This window comes from Guillardia theta, assembly GCF_000315625.1.
Source record: "Guillardia theta CCMP2712 unplaced genomic scaffold GUITHscaffold_18, whole genome shotgun sequence".
Taxonomy (NCBI): domain Eukaryota; class Cryptophyceae; order Pyrenomonadales; family Geminigeraceae; genus Guillardia; species Guillardia theta.
In genome coordinates this window covers 923,943-936,637 of record NW_005434656.1, presented here as the reverse complement: position 1 = coordinate 936,637, position 12,695 = coordinate 923,943, and the positions used below count along the sequence as shown (strand labels likewise).

The 12,695-nt window shown below is 53.2% G+C and overlaps 5 protein-coding genes across 5 annotated transcripts; 2 read left to right on the top strand and 3 right to left on the bottom strand.

Annotated features, from left to right (window-relative positions):
* Nucleotides 1-361: 361 nt before the first annotated feature.
* On the bottom strand, nucleotides 362-2,874 carry GUITHDRAFT_105031 (hypothetical protein; the record flags this gene model as incomplete). Its single annotated transcript, XM_005836430.1, has 17 exons — nucleotides 362-413; nucleotides 462-530; nucleotides 581-629; nucleotides 677-748; nucleotides 794-816; nucleotides 872-1,057; nucleotides 1,236-1,312; nucleotides 1,366-1,611; nucleotides 1,771-1,839; nucleotides 1,910-1,935; nucleotides 1,978-2,053; nucleotides 2,107-2,194; nucleotides 2,242-2,284; nucleotides 2,480-2,528; nucleotides 2,576-2,626; nucleotides 2,681-2,752; nucleotides 2,794-2,874. 17 exons carry the CDS (start codon nucleotides 2,872-2,874, stop codon nucleotides 362-364), a joined length of 1,329 nt encoding a protein of 442 aa, XP_005836487.1.
* Nucleotides 2,875-3,317: 443 nt separating this feature from the next.
* Nucleotides 3,318-4,193, top strand: GUITHDRAFT_105030 (hypothetical protein; the record flags this gene model as incomplete). The annotated part of the gene is made up of 6 exons (XM_005836429.1): nucleotides 3,318-3,365; nucleotides 3,411-3,635; nucleotides 3,685-3,744; nucleotides 3,799-3,876; nucleotides 3,943-4,054; nucleotides 4,117-4,193. The coding sequence occupies 6 exons, from the start codon at nucleotides 3,318-3,320 to the stop codon at nucleotides 4,191-4,193; spliced, it is 600 nt and encodes a 199-aa protein (XP_005836486.1).
* A 125-nt stretch (nucleotides 4,194-4,318) lies between these two features.
* Nucleotides 4,319-5,629, bottom strand: GUITHDRAFT_105029 (hypothetical protein; the record flags this gene model as incomplete). The annotated part of the gene is made up of 5 exons (XM_005836428.1): nucleotides 4,319-4,414; nucleotides 4,468-4,530; nucleotides 4,578-4,640; nucleotides 4,684-4,770; nucleotides 4,814-5,629. The coding sequence occupies 5 exons, from the start codon at nucleotides 5,627-5,629 to the stop codon at nucleotides 4,319-4,321; spliced, it is 1,125 nt and encodes a 374-aa protein (XP_005836485.1).
* A 1,172-nt stretch (nucleotides 5,630-6,801) lies between these two features.
* On the top strand, nucleotides 6,802-7,824 carry GUITHDRAFT_47981 (hypothetical protein; the record flags this gene model as incomplete). Its single annotated transcript, XM_005836427.1, has 2 exons — nucleotides 6,802-7,462; nucleotides 7,538-7,824. Coding segments are annotated over 2 exons (948 nt in total), but the record flags the coding sequence as incomplete, so codon positions are not given.
* A 574-nt stretch (nucleotides 7,825-8,398) lies between these two features.
* Nucleotides 8,399-9,905, bottom strand: GUITHDRAFT_105027 (hypothetical protein; the record flags this gene model as incomplete). The annotated part of the gene is made up of 14 exons (XM_005836426.1): nucleotides 8,399-8,440; nucleotides 8,492-8,553; nucleotides 8,600-8,646; nucleotides 8,692-8,741; nucleotides 8,789-8,836; nucleotides 8,884-8,913; nucleotides 8,988-9,063; nucleotides 9,115-9,189; nucleotides 9,230-9,276; nucleotides 9,320-9,379; nucleotides 9,420-9,485; nucleotides 9,530-9,631; nucleotides 9,677-9,769; nucleotides 9,816-9,905. 14 exons carry the CDS (start codon nucleotides 9,903-9,905, stop codon nucleotides 8,399-8,401), a joined length of 888 nt encoding a protein of 295 aa, XP_005836483.1.
* Between the last annotated feature and the right edge of the window lie 2,790 nt (nucleotides 9,906-12,695).

The window sequence follows — 12,695 nt, the reverse complement described above, 5'->3', positions numbered from 1 at the left end:
TCCCTCCCCTCTACTCCCTCCTTCCTCCTCCCTCCGGGACAACATGAGCATCACCTCTCAAAGATCTCCCTGCTGTCGAAGAAACGATTCGGGTCCAAACTCTCCTCCTCCCTCCCCGCCTGCCATCACCCGCTCATGTTGGTTGTCCTCCAGCATTTGAGATCACAGCAGGTCCTCTCTTCACCTGTTCAGCTCCTTCCCCTCGTCGCCTCATCATATCGAACTCCGCCCTGTCTCTTCATCATCGGCTGATTCACCTCCTGCTCGTTCACCTCCAAGTCTCCAGCAGACTCTCTGCCTCCTCTCGTATCCTCTGCCCCCTGTCTTTGCACAACTTCTGTGCGCGCAAGTGAGACATGTATCAGAAGCATGAAGGAGTTACTCTGATCGTAGTGAACATGTTCTCATCGACCCTGCATTCATTTATCAGCTCTTCTCAAGCAAACAAGAACATCTCTCACAAGTTCCAAGTGAACTTGTGACGCCGCAGCTTTCGGAGCAGCTTTCTTGTCATGTCTGCATCACCAACCCTTCATAGCTCAGAACGTTAACATTACACCAGTCCACTTGTGTATCAGACCTCTTTGCTTCCATCAACTTCTTGTAAATGACCTGTATCTTCTGCTTGTCTGATTCAGCATCTGCACTCTTCAGTTTCTGCCGTCAAGCATGTCACAGGCGAGCATGTCAGTAAAGTTCAAGACATTTTCATAGGCCTTGCGCTTCTTCTCCTCCTCTTTCTTCTCCTCTTCCGGCACAAGTCAACTTTCGCTTGCACCGCAACCATCTTCACCTTTCTTCAACTGTCTTCTCCTCCTGCACATCAACATGTCAGACAGTCTACAGTTCAATCCTTCGCAACCTCACTCACATCTCAACTTCAGCGTCGGCAAGCTCTATCCATGCTTTCAAGAGAGATTTCGCGTCCTCGTACAATGTCTCTTCTTTTGAGAACCTCACTGGGAGAATTCTTTGCCCTGCTTCCTCGTTCTCGTCTTCGCTGGGTTGAGAGAGGATTCCTTTTCTTTGCACGATCGCTTTCAAAGTTTTCACCAGTCTGAGAGCAAGTTGTCAGATCGTGGTGAATTTCGATTCGTCACTTTCACGGCTCCTTTCCTCTCCTCTCCTCTCCTCTCCTCTCCTCTCCTCTCCTCTCCTCTCCTCTCCTCTCCTCTCCTCTCCTCTCCTCTCCTCTCCTCGCCTCCAACCCCTCTCCTCCCAACCACCCATCATACCTGTAACTGATCACTTCAGAACTTTCATACTCCAGCTCTTTCAGCACTTCGATCACCTTAATAGCAGCTCCTGTGTCCTGCGACTATGACAAGCGTGTGAGAGTGGTACAATAGCTGCTCCTTCCACCACCCTCTGCTGCTGCTGCTGCTGCTGCTGCTGCTGCTGCTGCTGCTGCTGCTGCTGCTGCTGCTGCTGCTGCTGCTGCTGCTGCTGCTGCTGCTGCTGCTGCTGCTGCTGCTGCTGCTGCTGCTGCTGCTGCTGCTGCTGCTGCTGCTGCTGCTGCTGCTGCTGCTGCTGCTGCTGCTGCTGCTGCTGCTGCTGCTGCTGCTGCTGCTGCTGCTGCTGCTGCTGCTGCTGCTGCTGCTGCTGCTGCTGCTGCACCGTCTCCTTCCGCTTCTCTCTGCTACTCTTCGTTGATGTACTGCTCTTCTCGTCATCACACTTCTGCCCTTCTCTGTTGTCCCTGCTTCAGCCCCTTGACTCATCTCATTTCATAGCAAACAGAAAATCCTCCTCATGATGATGTTGGATTACTTCGATGGCCTTGTCTAGCGACCTCCAGAACGGAATCGTCTCCTTCAGGCTTGTGATTTTATTTAGCCTCTGTGGACACAAGTCAACACCAACACAAGTAGCACAAACAGAATAACATCAGCCGATTGTCAACTCAAACCGACAATGACAGGAATGCATCAAGATCTATTCAACAACAAGGTCAACTGAGTTGTACCTTGAGCGAACCGGTTGTCTTGTCTACTGTGTATCCCTGCAGCGCGATCCGCTCGAAATCCTCATCCTTGAAATCTTCGTCGTCGTCCTGTACAGACCTCACAACTTTCCTCCTGCAGGACCAGCATAAGATCCTCGCACCTTCAAGTCCTTGGGTTTGGTGTGGTTCGGGTCAAGAGGCTCAGAGGAGTCGTAAGCGTCATCTGCCCCCTCCTTGGGCCGGTCCCACCTTTCCCAACATCACGACTTCATGCCGCTGGAACATAACTTGCATACCCTTTCTTCGTGCCGTCCTTGCGATTGATGTTGGGCAGATCGCCTGAGACGAGCGCTCTTGTGTGAGCAGACAGCATCCGAGATGAACAAGAAAGACGCAAAACAAGGAAAACAGGTGAAAACACTGACATAACATCGTGCTGATTCGAATGTGTGCAGGGTACGAGGAGATGATGAAACATGAAAGGTGAAGATTATGAAGAGGAGAACAATCAACAACAACATCGCAGCTGCATACCCTCTCGCTCTATCCCACGTGGCCCCGTCTCAGTAAAATCCGCCGGGGCCTGCATGACAAGGTGGTTTTAGAAGGAGCACTTCCTGCAGCCGCTACCTCCGGGTCGAACGCCAAGGGGTCCTCCGACGTCTCGGTCTCGTCGTCGAGCTGCTCCAAGAGTGAAGAGCTGAGGATCCAAGGCAGAAGAGGAAGATCGCACACCTCTCTTCTCAGATCGATCTTCTCGTCCTCTTTCGGGTCAAACTTCTCATCATTGAGATTCAACGCTTCCTCCTGCCCCACTGTGATCCCCCGTCTCAAGTCGCACAGATGACCTTCTTCTTCAGGAATCGCTTCCTTCTCAGCGTTTGCTGCTTCTGGTATGTCGTTAGCTTGCGTGCAGGTCGCTCGTCCATCTGCCACCAGCGATCCTCACTTCACTCAGGGCCTTACTTCTCCTCCTACCTCCTCTCTCTCCATCTTTCCCCTCCCCTTCGAGCCGCCGCGCAGGGTCAGCAGCCTCAAGCGCATTTCCTGTACCCCGAACGTCACACATCACAAAGTCCAGCAGGAAGCAGGACCAGCATCGCACACCCGCAGGCAGCCGGCGCATGGCGGGCTCGAACTGACCGACCTCCTGCCAGCGGAGACTGTCAGCGAGCGTTGGAGAGCAGCGGATCATGCTGGTAGGACCTGCCATGTCGCATCTGAGATTCGACCCCCCGTCCTCCCAGCCCATGAGCGCTCGCGGCGCCAACCCAGCATGAAGCAAGACAGCCACGAGGATCCGTCTGGTCGCCATGCCCCGCCGCTGTAAAAGAAAAAAAATATTAAAAAAAATGTCAGTGGTCTGAGAACCATGGCAGGGAGTGCGGAGAGAACGCGGAGGCAGTGTGAGGAGTTGCAGGTAAGGGAGGGGAGGGACTGGCGCTGGCGATGACATGCGAGGAAGAACGAGATCTCTCTGAGGAAGGAGGACGCCAAGCACTTGCATGCGCTCATCCAGAAAGCTCGCGCCAAGGAGGCTGAAGCTGTTCAGCTGGCCGAGGAGAGGGAGCAGAGGATCCTGGAGCTGAGAGAAAAAGTAGAGAAGTTCCGCAGGCGTGATGTGGACAGAGCAGCATATCTTGAAGAAACAAGATCACGACACTTGCAGGAAGTCATCATGCTTGAAAACGTGAGCAACATCGCAAATGCCTGTCAAGGACTTGATTTTGTATGGGTAGATCATAAAGGACCTGCAGGCAAAGCTGGACATTGAAGCGCAGCAAAGGAAGGATGTGGAGGTTCTGCACTCTTGTTCTGTACGAGTCTCTCGTCTTCTCTCACAACGTGACCAGAAGCGGTGTGCGAGGCTTGAATCAAGGCTCTACAATGCCAAGGCACCTGCGGCCATCACTATCGAGAAGCTCGCAAAGGTGTGTTTCAAACAACGTCAGGCGTTGGTGTAGCCTTGTGAATTGCCACTTATGCTCTGATAACAGGCGAGACATGCGCTAGAAATGACAGTAGAGAGCTTCTCTGAGAATCAAACGAACATGCAACAGCAGCTGGAGAAAATCAACCTCGCACACGTAGCTTTTTACAGCAACCTAGGTGAGGAAGGGAGATTCGACCCTGATGGAATAAGTGTGCAACAGCTCAAGGAAAAGCACCAGGGAGGCATGTCAGAAACGGAGGCCCAGCAAGTAGCTCAAGTCCCAGCCACGGGGGAATTGTCAAGAGAGGGTTTTGATTCGATTTGTTTGGAAAGGTTTCAAGGTCAAGTAAATGTACGTCATCAGAACAGGCTGAAAGCTCACACAACAATCCACAACCAGCAACCTCAGTTCCAATACCCCGAGAGTTTGGACTCCAAGTTCACCGATGAGTCCGCGTGGTCACCCCCCCCCCCTCGTTAAGCAAGAAAAGCTCAACATATCGATTGCCCAGGTGATGTCTATCTTTCTCGCGCACCTGGTGCACCAAAACGAGTCAAAACAACACAGACATAGGCGTGACTGAGCAACCACTCTCTTCGCCTCCTCCAATCGATTGAAAGAAACCCAAGCTTCCCCAGATGGGCGCCCATCCTGTGTCACGTTCACTCGAACGCGGTCACCCGAGTCAAACCCCATACCTGATTGTTGCCAAATCGTATGGAAGACTCGACTGCATTGTACCCCTTTAAGAACCCCATGACCTGGGGAAGAGTCATTGAAGCGATGAAGTATTCCAGGCATCACATCAAGCGATGTTGCCCCAAAAGGAAGCCCTCTGAGTTTGACTGTTGCAGGATATTTGCCATCCACCCCGGATGAACGTGAAGCAGCCTGTCAAAAAGTCAAACTCTCACGTGCGGTACCGATCACGCACCAAAGCTTTCGACTGAGTTTCCCAGCCCCTGGTTTCAGAGCGTTTGGCAGTTTCGCCTTGTTTCTTTAATGACTGCTCCGACTTGTTCCCCGAGACAGCAGAGGGTCCGATCGAAGCCTCTTGCTGCGATTCTGAAGTGCTTTGTTGCACTCCATTGCTTGTTGCCACAATAGGTGGCTTCCCCCCGGTGACTTTGTTGTTAGAACCTGAAGACAAAGATTGCTGCAGTTCTGGATTGTTCTCCCCCAAATTTAGTGAGTCCGAGAATGAGTCTGTCCATGACGAACCCCTTGTCTCTGAGTTGATCGGAGCTGCGGACGAAACAATCTTTGGACTTGACTGAAGACCTTTTGCCTCCAACCCTCCCAGCACCTTGTCCATCCGATGGTTTGGGAAGTCGTTTCTCAAGGGAGCCGAGGGCATCGACCCAACAATCCCTGGCACCGTAAGGCCTGAAGAAGCACCCTGTATCAAAGGAGAAAGAATCTGTTCAGCGACACTGGTATTTACATCCCTTTGGTTGTCCTCCGGTGAGCACGTGGGCAGAACGAAAGACAGGATCCTGGACTCCGAGAGAGGAGCTTCAACATGATCCTCAAGCTCCAAATCGTTCACAAGACCCGACCAAGTGTTGCCTGCTCCAGCTATTGGTGCAAGCGATGTTTGCTCTATTGGGGGTGTGGCCGACCAGTTTCCATTGCGCCCGTTCCCTCTCGTACTCCAATCCAGCGATGCCCAGGAGGGAGACATCTGTGAAACAGCAGCATTGGGAGGAAGCATTGGGCCCAGCGTTGAGAGCTCGTCGCCTCGTTCCATCCTACTCCCGTGCATGCCCCACTGAGGGGAGGCACCCTGCCATGGAAAGTGAGGAGGCGTCGGCTGAGCGCCATGGAGCGGCTGAGGAAGGGGTTGCTGTTGACTGCAAAGGATCTCATCCAGCAGAGTAAGAGCTTCCTCCCGCTGCTTCTCCTCAGGAAGCGCTATCAGGAGCTCCCGCAGCCGCCCCGCCGCCATTGCCGGGGCGGGGGTCCTCTGCTCAATAGCGTCAGGCTAGACCGGTGGATACCAAAGGATCTAGAAAGGACGGGTCCTCTAAAGCTAAGAGGATGCTTGAAGGGCAGCAAGGTTGCCCGTCCATGGTAGGGTGGATACCCCTACCCCCAATTTTCATCGAAGTTGATATCATTTGCACCGGTGTACATAGACAACAGGTGGGTCAAATCCTGGTGCTACAACTCCCGCCTCCACCCCACCCCCCCACACCTCCACCCCCTACCCCTATATGAGAACAGGTCCGATCAATCACGGCATGGCGCGCGGCGCCTATCAGCCCCCCCCCTCTCTACTGTCAGTCTTTCTCGATTGCTACCAATACCAGAAGTCAGGAGTCCTTTGCCCCTGGTACGCGCCCCCCCACGATCACCCCTGCATCGACTACCCTACCTATGCCATGCCGAAGAATTCAATCTCCGGTCCATGGCGGCTGTCGGATGATGCCTCACCCACCCGTGTTGCCCCCGGCAGGTCCTGTCGAGCTTGGGGGAACAGGGGGGTAGGGGGTGGTTGACCTGATCAGACCCAGGTCACTGGGCTCACTGAAAAGAATACAGTGTAGTAAAGGCCCGGCCGGCGCCGGGCCCGACCCGGGCGACCTGGCCAATTGAACCGATTCGAATCGAATCAAGTCGGAGGCTGAAGTAGTCAGAGCCGGTTGAATCAGTTGCATGACCATGGCCGAGCGGGGAGCGCGCCCCAAGTCAGCGACGATGGAGGTGAAGAGCCGAGGAGAGGAGAAGGGGGGGGCAGGTGGAGGGCGGCATGCTCGAATGCATCCCTTGGCCTCCCTCAAGACCATCCGTGAAGAGCTCCACAGGGACGGCCTCCTCATCCGCACACGAGGGGATGTAGCACAGGGTATGCTGCCACAGGCGGCCGTAGCAGAGAGACGGTTCGCTGTGCCCGTGAGGCAAGGCGGGGAGGGAGGAAGAGGATTGGTCGGGCTGCAAAATCTGGGCAACACCTGCTTCCTGAATGCATGCATACAGTGTCTCGCTGCTGTCCCGCCCTTCCGGGACTTCTTCCTCAGCAACCATCACATCTTTCGGCTCGACACGGGGAGCAGCATGCGAGGGACGCTCGCTCTCTCGTTCGGAGAGCTGCTGCACAAGATCTGGCAGGGCGAACCATACTCCTCGGTCTCAGCAGCGATCTTGAAGGACCGGGTTAGCAAGTTCGCCCCTCAGTTCACAGGGTGCAGGCAACATGACAGTCAGGAATTTCTTCGCTTCCTCCTCGACGGGCTCCACGAGGATCTCAAGACAAGCGACAACGATGAGATGCGGCAGTTCATGGAGGTCAGGATGGCTCATGACCAAGTCGCCTCCAAGTACAATGAGTCCATGCCGGCCATGGAGATGTATTGCCTTGACAACCTGAGCTGCGTGACGGCAGCGTTTGGGGGGCAGCTAGTCAGCCAGATCGAGTGCAGGACATGCAGTCATCAGTCCCGTTGCTACGATCCCTTTCTGGACATATCGCTCCCCATCCCCTCCCCCAGTCAGTTCAAGGAGGGGCAGGAGCAGGCGCATCGACCCCGCTGTCACCTTACAGACTGTTTCAACTTGTTCACCGAGAAAGAAGTGCTTGAAGGTCAGAGTAGTTCTATCGATCGCCATGCGCTGACTGTCTCTTCTATCGCCTGATCCCTACGTTTTGTTGTCGCAGGAGAAAACATGTACAGCTGCCCTAACTGCAACAGCAGAAGCTGTGCCACCAAGCAACTTAAGTTCGTCTCCCTCCCTCCTATCCTCGTCTTGCACATCAAGCGCTTCTCTTACACGGAAGTCTCCCGAGAGAAACTCGTCACATCGCTTGAGTTCCCGAAGGCAGGGCTCGACTTGTCTCCTTTCGCAGTGGAGACAGGATCAGGCGAGCGGGAATACCCTCCTATCTACGACCTGAAATCTGTTGCGCTCCATGTGGGAGGGATGGCGGGGGGGCACTACCATGCCCTTTGTCTCAACAGGTGAAAGCCTTGCTTTGACTTGCTTTGTCTTGCATTCCTCTGTCCCAACCTCACTCGCGGACGCTTGAATCCTTTGCCTCAGCCTGTAGTTTTTCCCCTTCCCTCTACCTTTCATTCCCACTTCACATCTCCATATTTGAGGTTGTATGGTGATCCATAATCTCAGCGAAAACAACTGCTGGTACGATTTCAATGACTCAAGAGTTTCTAAGACACTGATGGAACAAATGGTACATGAATGCATTCTTGCAAAAAAAGTTTTTTTAACCGAATGATAGGATCCTTCCGAGCCTTACATCTTCTTCTACCAACGGCGAGGTGTTGTGCTACCCTGGTGATTCAAACATCAGTTGGTGCTCGCTTATGGCCGGAGCCATTATTGTTTCGAACGTTCTTGTGTATATTAGTGAAATATTCTTTGAACCCTGTCAAGATGTGAAGTGGCGATCAACCCCGTTCACGATTTCTACAGTCAGCGTTTCAAGGTTTCGAGCCTGTACACGATTGGATCAGCTCCTCAAAGTCTGTCCGATCCCTTACAACATTCACACCTCCACCCCTCATGTTGGCTGGTGATCTTCCTCCCAGTATCGCATCGGAAGCTGCCCAACAGCATTCAATTCACGTGTCAACTGCCAGCGTTGAAACTCTACCACGAGCTCATGCTGACGCACTTGATCTGCAGCGTCAACCTGATCCTCGAGAGTCGACTTGACTTGAAGAATCCGTCACCGCGTCAACCTCCCCGTCACCTGACTCACCGTCCTCTGCAGAGGTCTCAACGTTTTCTGTGTACATGACGAAACTCCTGAGAGGCAACACTGTGAGCTGGCAGTGATGCCACGCCTCTCACTGCCTGGAGGAGATCTGCTCCATGACGGTCAGAGCTGTTCGCTGAATGTCCTGCACACGTAGTGAGAATGAAAGCGACATCTTGGTCTTCGGCATACTTGATTGTCGTAGGTCAGCAGCCGTTTCAGATGGGACAATGGACTGTTCTGCATCCCAGGTGACGTCTCAAGGCTTTTAATTCAAACAGTCTCACCTCATTGAGTCTATCCGCTGATTCATACAACTGATTTCCAACGAGAGTGAGAAGAAATTGAAGAGGAAGAAGAAGAAGAAGAGTGGAGAACACATCTCAGTTACCTTGTCGAATTTGATGATCAGGCTCGTCATGATCTCTGCTGCTGCTCGTCGAACTATCACTTGATCACTTGTCATTCTTGTGAAATAAGCATCAAAATCATCCTCGAGTCACACAAAGCAGGTCAACCTCTGCGCGACGTATCGGACAAGCTCGTGGTCTGTTGGGTTCGAGTACTCGATGACAGCTTGTACCATTTGGTTCCTAGAACGCATCACATCTCCCCCGCCCTCTTCGTCTTCACCTCAACTTTGCATCGGAGTCATCAAGCTTGTGCAAGAAGATCTCCATCTGATCACCGTCACTGCCTCCTCTCTCACTCCTCCTCCTCCACCAGTTGCGGAGGAAGCGACGCCTGTGCGTCTTTCCTTGACTTGGCCATGCTGAGCAGAGCCTGAGAGCCGATGAGCAGCAGAGGGGGATCGACGAGCGACCTGAATGACCACCAGTCGAACTTGCACAGACTCGTCGTAGAGCTTGCTCCCTAGCGCCAGCAGCACCTGCTCTACCTCAGCACCTCCCCCTCCCTTCCTCCCTCCTCCACCTCCGCATCGTCTGGTTCTGCCGCATGCTGTAAAGTTCGGATCGCATCCAATCTGGTGCGCCAAGAGGGATGATCGAGTCGTTTGAGTTGCGTCTCGACCACCTGCAGGAGGAGGATGAGAAGAGGAGGTAGAGGCAGGGAGGTCACCTTCAACCCGATGCTGATGAGCGATGCTTCTGCTAGTGACCTCAGGTTCTCGTTCTCTTCCTTGTCCGCTATGTCTTCCAGCAGAGCCATCACCTGCCATATCCTTGAGGACCATGCCGCCTCAACGGGTCTCTCCGACCTTCTCTTCGCGTTTCCGGGAGCGTTCACGCAGCAGGTAGATGGCATCTCTTTTCTCCTGCCATGACTGGCTCGTTCGCAGTCGCCTCATCAACTCTTCAACGCTCTCCTTGCCCTCCTGGTCCTTGCCCTCCCCCTCGCCCTCCTCTCCCCCCTCCCCACCTTCCTTCATCCCCTGTTCCTACCGCTCCCTCTAATTAGCTCCCAGTAGTATCCCCGCGGTTGCCCGACTCCTGAGGGATGGCAGAGGAGGTCATCCGGGCGCTGCGGGAGAAGCACGCGAAGCCGCAGCATGCTGGGAGCGAGCGAGGCGCCAAGACGACCCTCGGCATCATCCTCGAGGGCACCCGCGTCTCCATGGTCGTTCCTGCCAGCCCCGCGTATCGCCCGAGGAAGGGAAAGCGAGTGGAGCGAGACGACGAGATCGTCGAGATCGACGGGGCGGGAGTGAAGAAGGAGGTGGTGCTGAAGCAGCTGCGAGGAAGCGACGAGATCGGAACTCTCGTTGACGTCAAACTTCGACGCGCAGATCATGTCGAGAAAGTGACGCTCGTCCGCGCGTGCATGGAGCAAGTGATCGAACTGAAGGATCTCTTCCTTGCCATGGCTGAGTTGAAAGCGAATGCCGAGAGGAAAGCTCCTGACTTGAACGAGAACATCCGGTTGATATCCGTCGTTGAGAAACAACTCGCAAGGATCGATGATGTGCGAGAAGACACGGAGAATCGTCTGAGGTAACGTCAGCTTGTTCTCATTCCTTTCACACTTGCTGACAGGTCGCACATCGTCGACCTGGAGATCAGCTTCCGAGAAGCCACTGACAAGTTGCAAGAGTCTCTGAAGAGAGCAGAAGACAACTATCAAGAAGCCATGTCTACCAACGCAAAGTTGACCAAGGAGATGGTAAGGCTGAAAGAGACGACACAACAAGAGCTAGAGCTCTGTACGGCAGACAATCAGAGTCTTAAGAGTGAGATAATTCAGCTGCAAGCTCTAGTAGACCAGTTGTCTGATGGGTAAGACAACAACGAACAGCCTGCCTCCTGACTTGCCCGCAGATTGCAACAGAAAAGTGAGATGCAAGATAGCTTTATCCATGACATGCAGGAGCAAGGTAGTTGCTTGTAAACGAATGACGATGCCAGTGAGTGCGAGTGTTTCTTAGTTCTAGATGAGTTTCAGCAAATCGAAGAGCAGATCTCCAAGGTGGAAGAAGTCTTGTCGAAAACAGATCGGACCATAGAGCTTCTGAATGTTGAGGTTCGTCAACTGCAACAAAATGCCATCGAAGGCACACGGCTGCGGAGAAAACGTGAAGAAGAACTGGAAAGACGAGAAGAAGAACTGAAAAGTATGTCACAACAATTCAAAGACACGTTGGAGCAGCTCAAAAATGCTGAAGCATCGATCCAAGACAGGGAGGAGGAGGCGTCAAGGCTACAGGAAGCAATGAAAGACAAGGAGGAGGAGGCGTCAAGGCTACAGGAAGCAATGAAAGAAAAGGAGGAGGAGGCGTCAAGGCTACAGGAAGCAATGAAAGAAAAGGAGGAGGAGGCGTCAAGGCTACAGGAGGTGTTATTTGATGATATGAAACGGAATTTGACGGTCTTGATTGAAACTGCCAAGCACATGCGGAAGGATGCAGAGGAGATCAGGAAAGAAACGGAAGAGAGGAACGCCGAAGCAAGTCGATGGCGCACGCGAGCTGAATGGCTGCAGTCAGAGCACAGGGAGTTGACGAAGGAGCTTCAGGAGGCGCGGATAAATCTCAAGGCGATGGCAAACGAGTCAGCGCAGATGCAAGCAGAGCTGCGAGCAGAGATGGTGAGGATGAAAGAGACGCACGAGAAGGAGTTGAGGGAGTCTCTTGACCAACATGACAAGGACAAGCAGCAGCTCGTCTCGCAGCTTCGCTTCGACCTGCAAGGCATGGAGCGTGAGGCGTTTGAGGGCAGGAGGGTGAAGGAGGAGCTGGAAGAGATCATTCGACTGCGTGGGATAGAGCGGATAGAGCATAATTACCTGAAAGCCGAATATCATCGATGGTTCAAAGAAGTGAAGAAATGCAAGTCAGAGATCAGTCTTGCCTGTTCTGAGATCGACAAGCTGGCCCACGACACGATAAAGGAGAACAAGGTCAACGAAGAGAAAGAATTGACCTGAGTGACTTTGACCTGACAGAGAAGCGAGTCAGTGCTACAAGAACACTCGAACGCCTCCTCCAAGGTCAAGTTCTTGGAGAAGAAGATTTTTGAGCTGGAAACAGAGAAGAAGAGCAGAGAAGCTGTTTACGCCTATTTCGATGCTCCCGACATGCTGACTGTTCCACCAGCGTCTCTCCGTGAAGCCGCAGGGCCACTACTCCGATGACCGCTACATGCTCAAAGCTGCTCTTGACGCCAGCACAGAAGCGCTTGAAGAATGTCACAGTGAGGGGGAGGGGCAGCAATGACGAAGAGACTGACAGCCACTGTAAGCGTCCAACGTCCTCCTCTTCGAAGAATTGAAGCTCCTCAAATCACGGGTAACCTACCGACTGATTTCTCACTCCTCCTTTCTTCTTTCTCCTTATCACATACCATGTTTCTAAATCCTCTCCATCTCATTTGAAACCTCGCTCCTCTCTTCCCCTTGATCATCGATTGGTATCTCCTTCCTCTCGTCCCTCAGATCCTCAGGATACCTCTCTGTCTGTCTGTCTGTCTGTCTGTCTGTCTGTCTGTCTCTTCTCTCATTGCTGTTTTACCCTAATCAGCTCGGCACTGAAGTGAGCATTTCCTACGCCAAGCGCGCCCCATTGACAAGACATGTCGCCATGGAGGGATCATGGAGGCAGGAGACGAGTAAGTTTGGCGTCGTGACTGACTCGAGTGACAGGTGA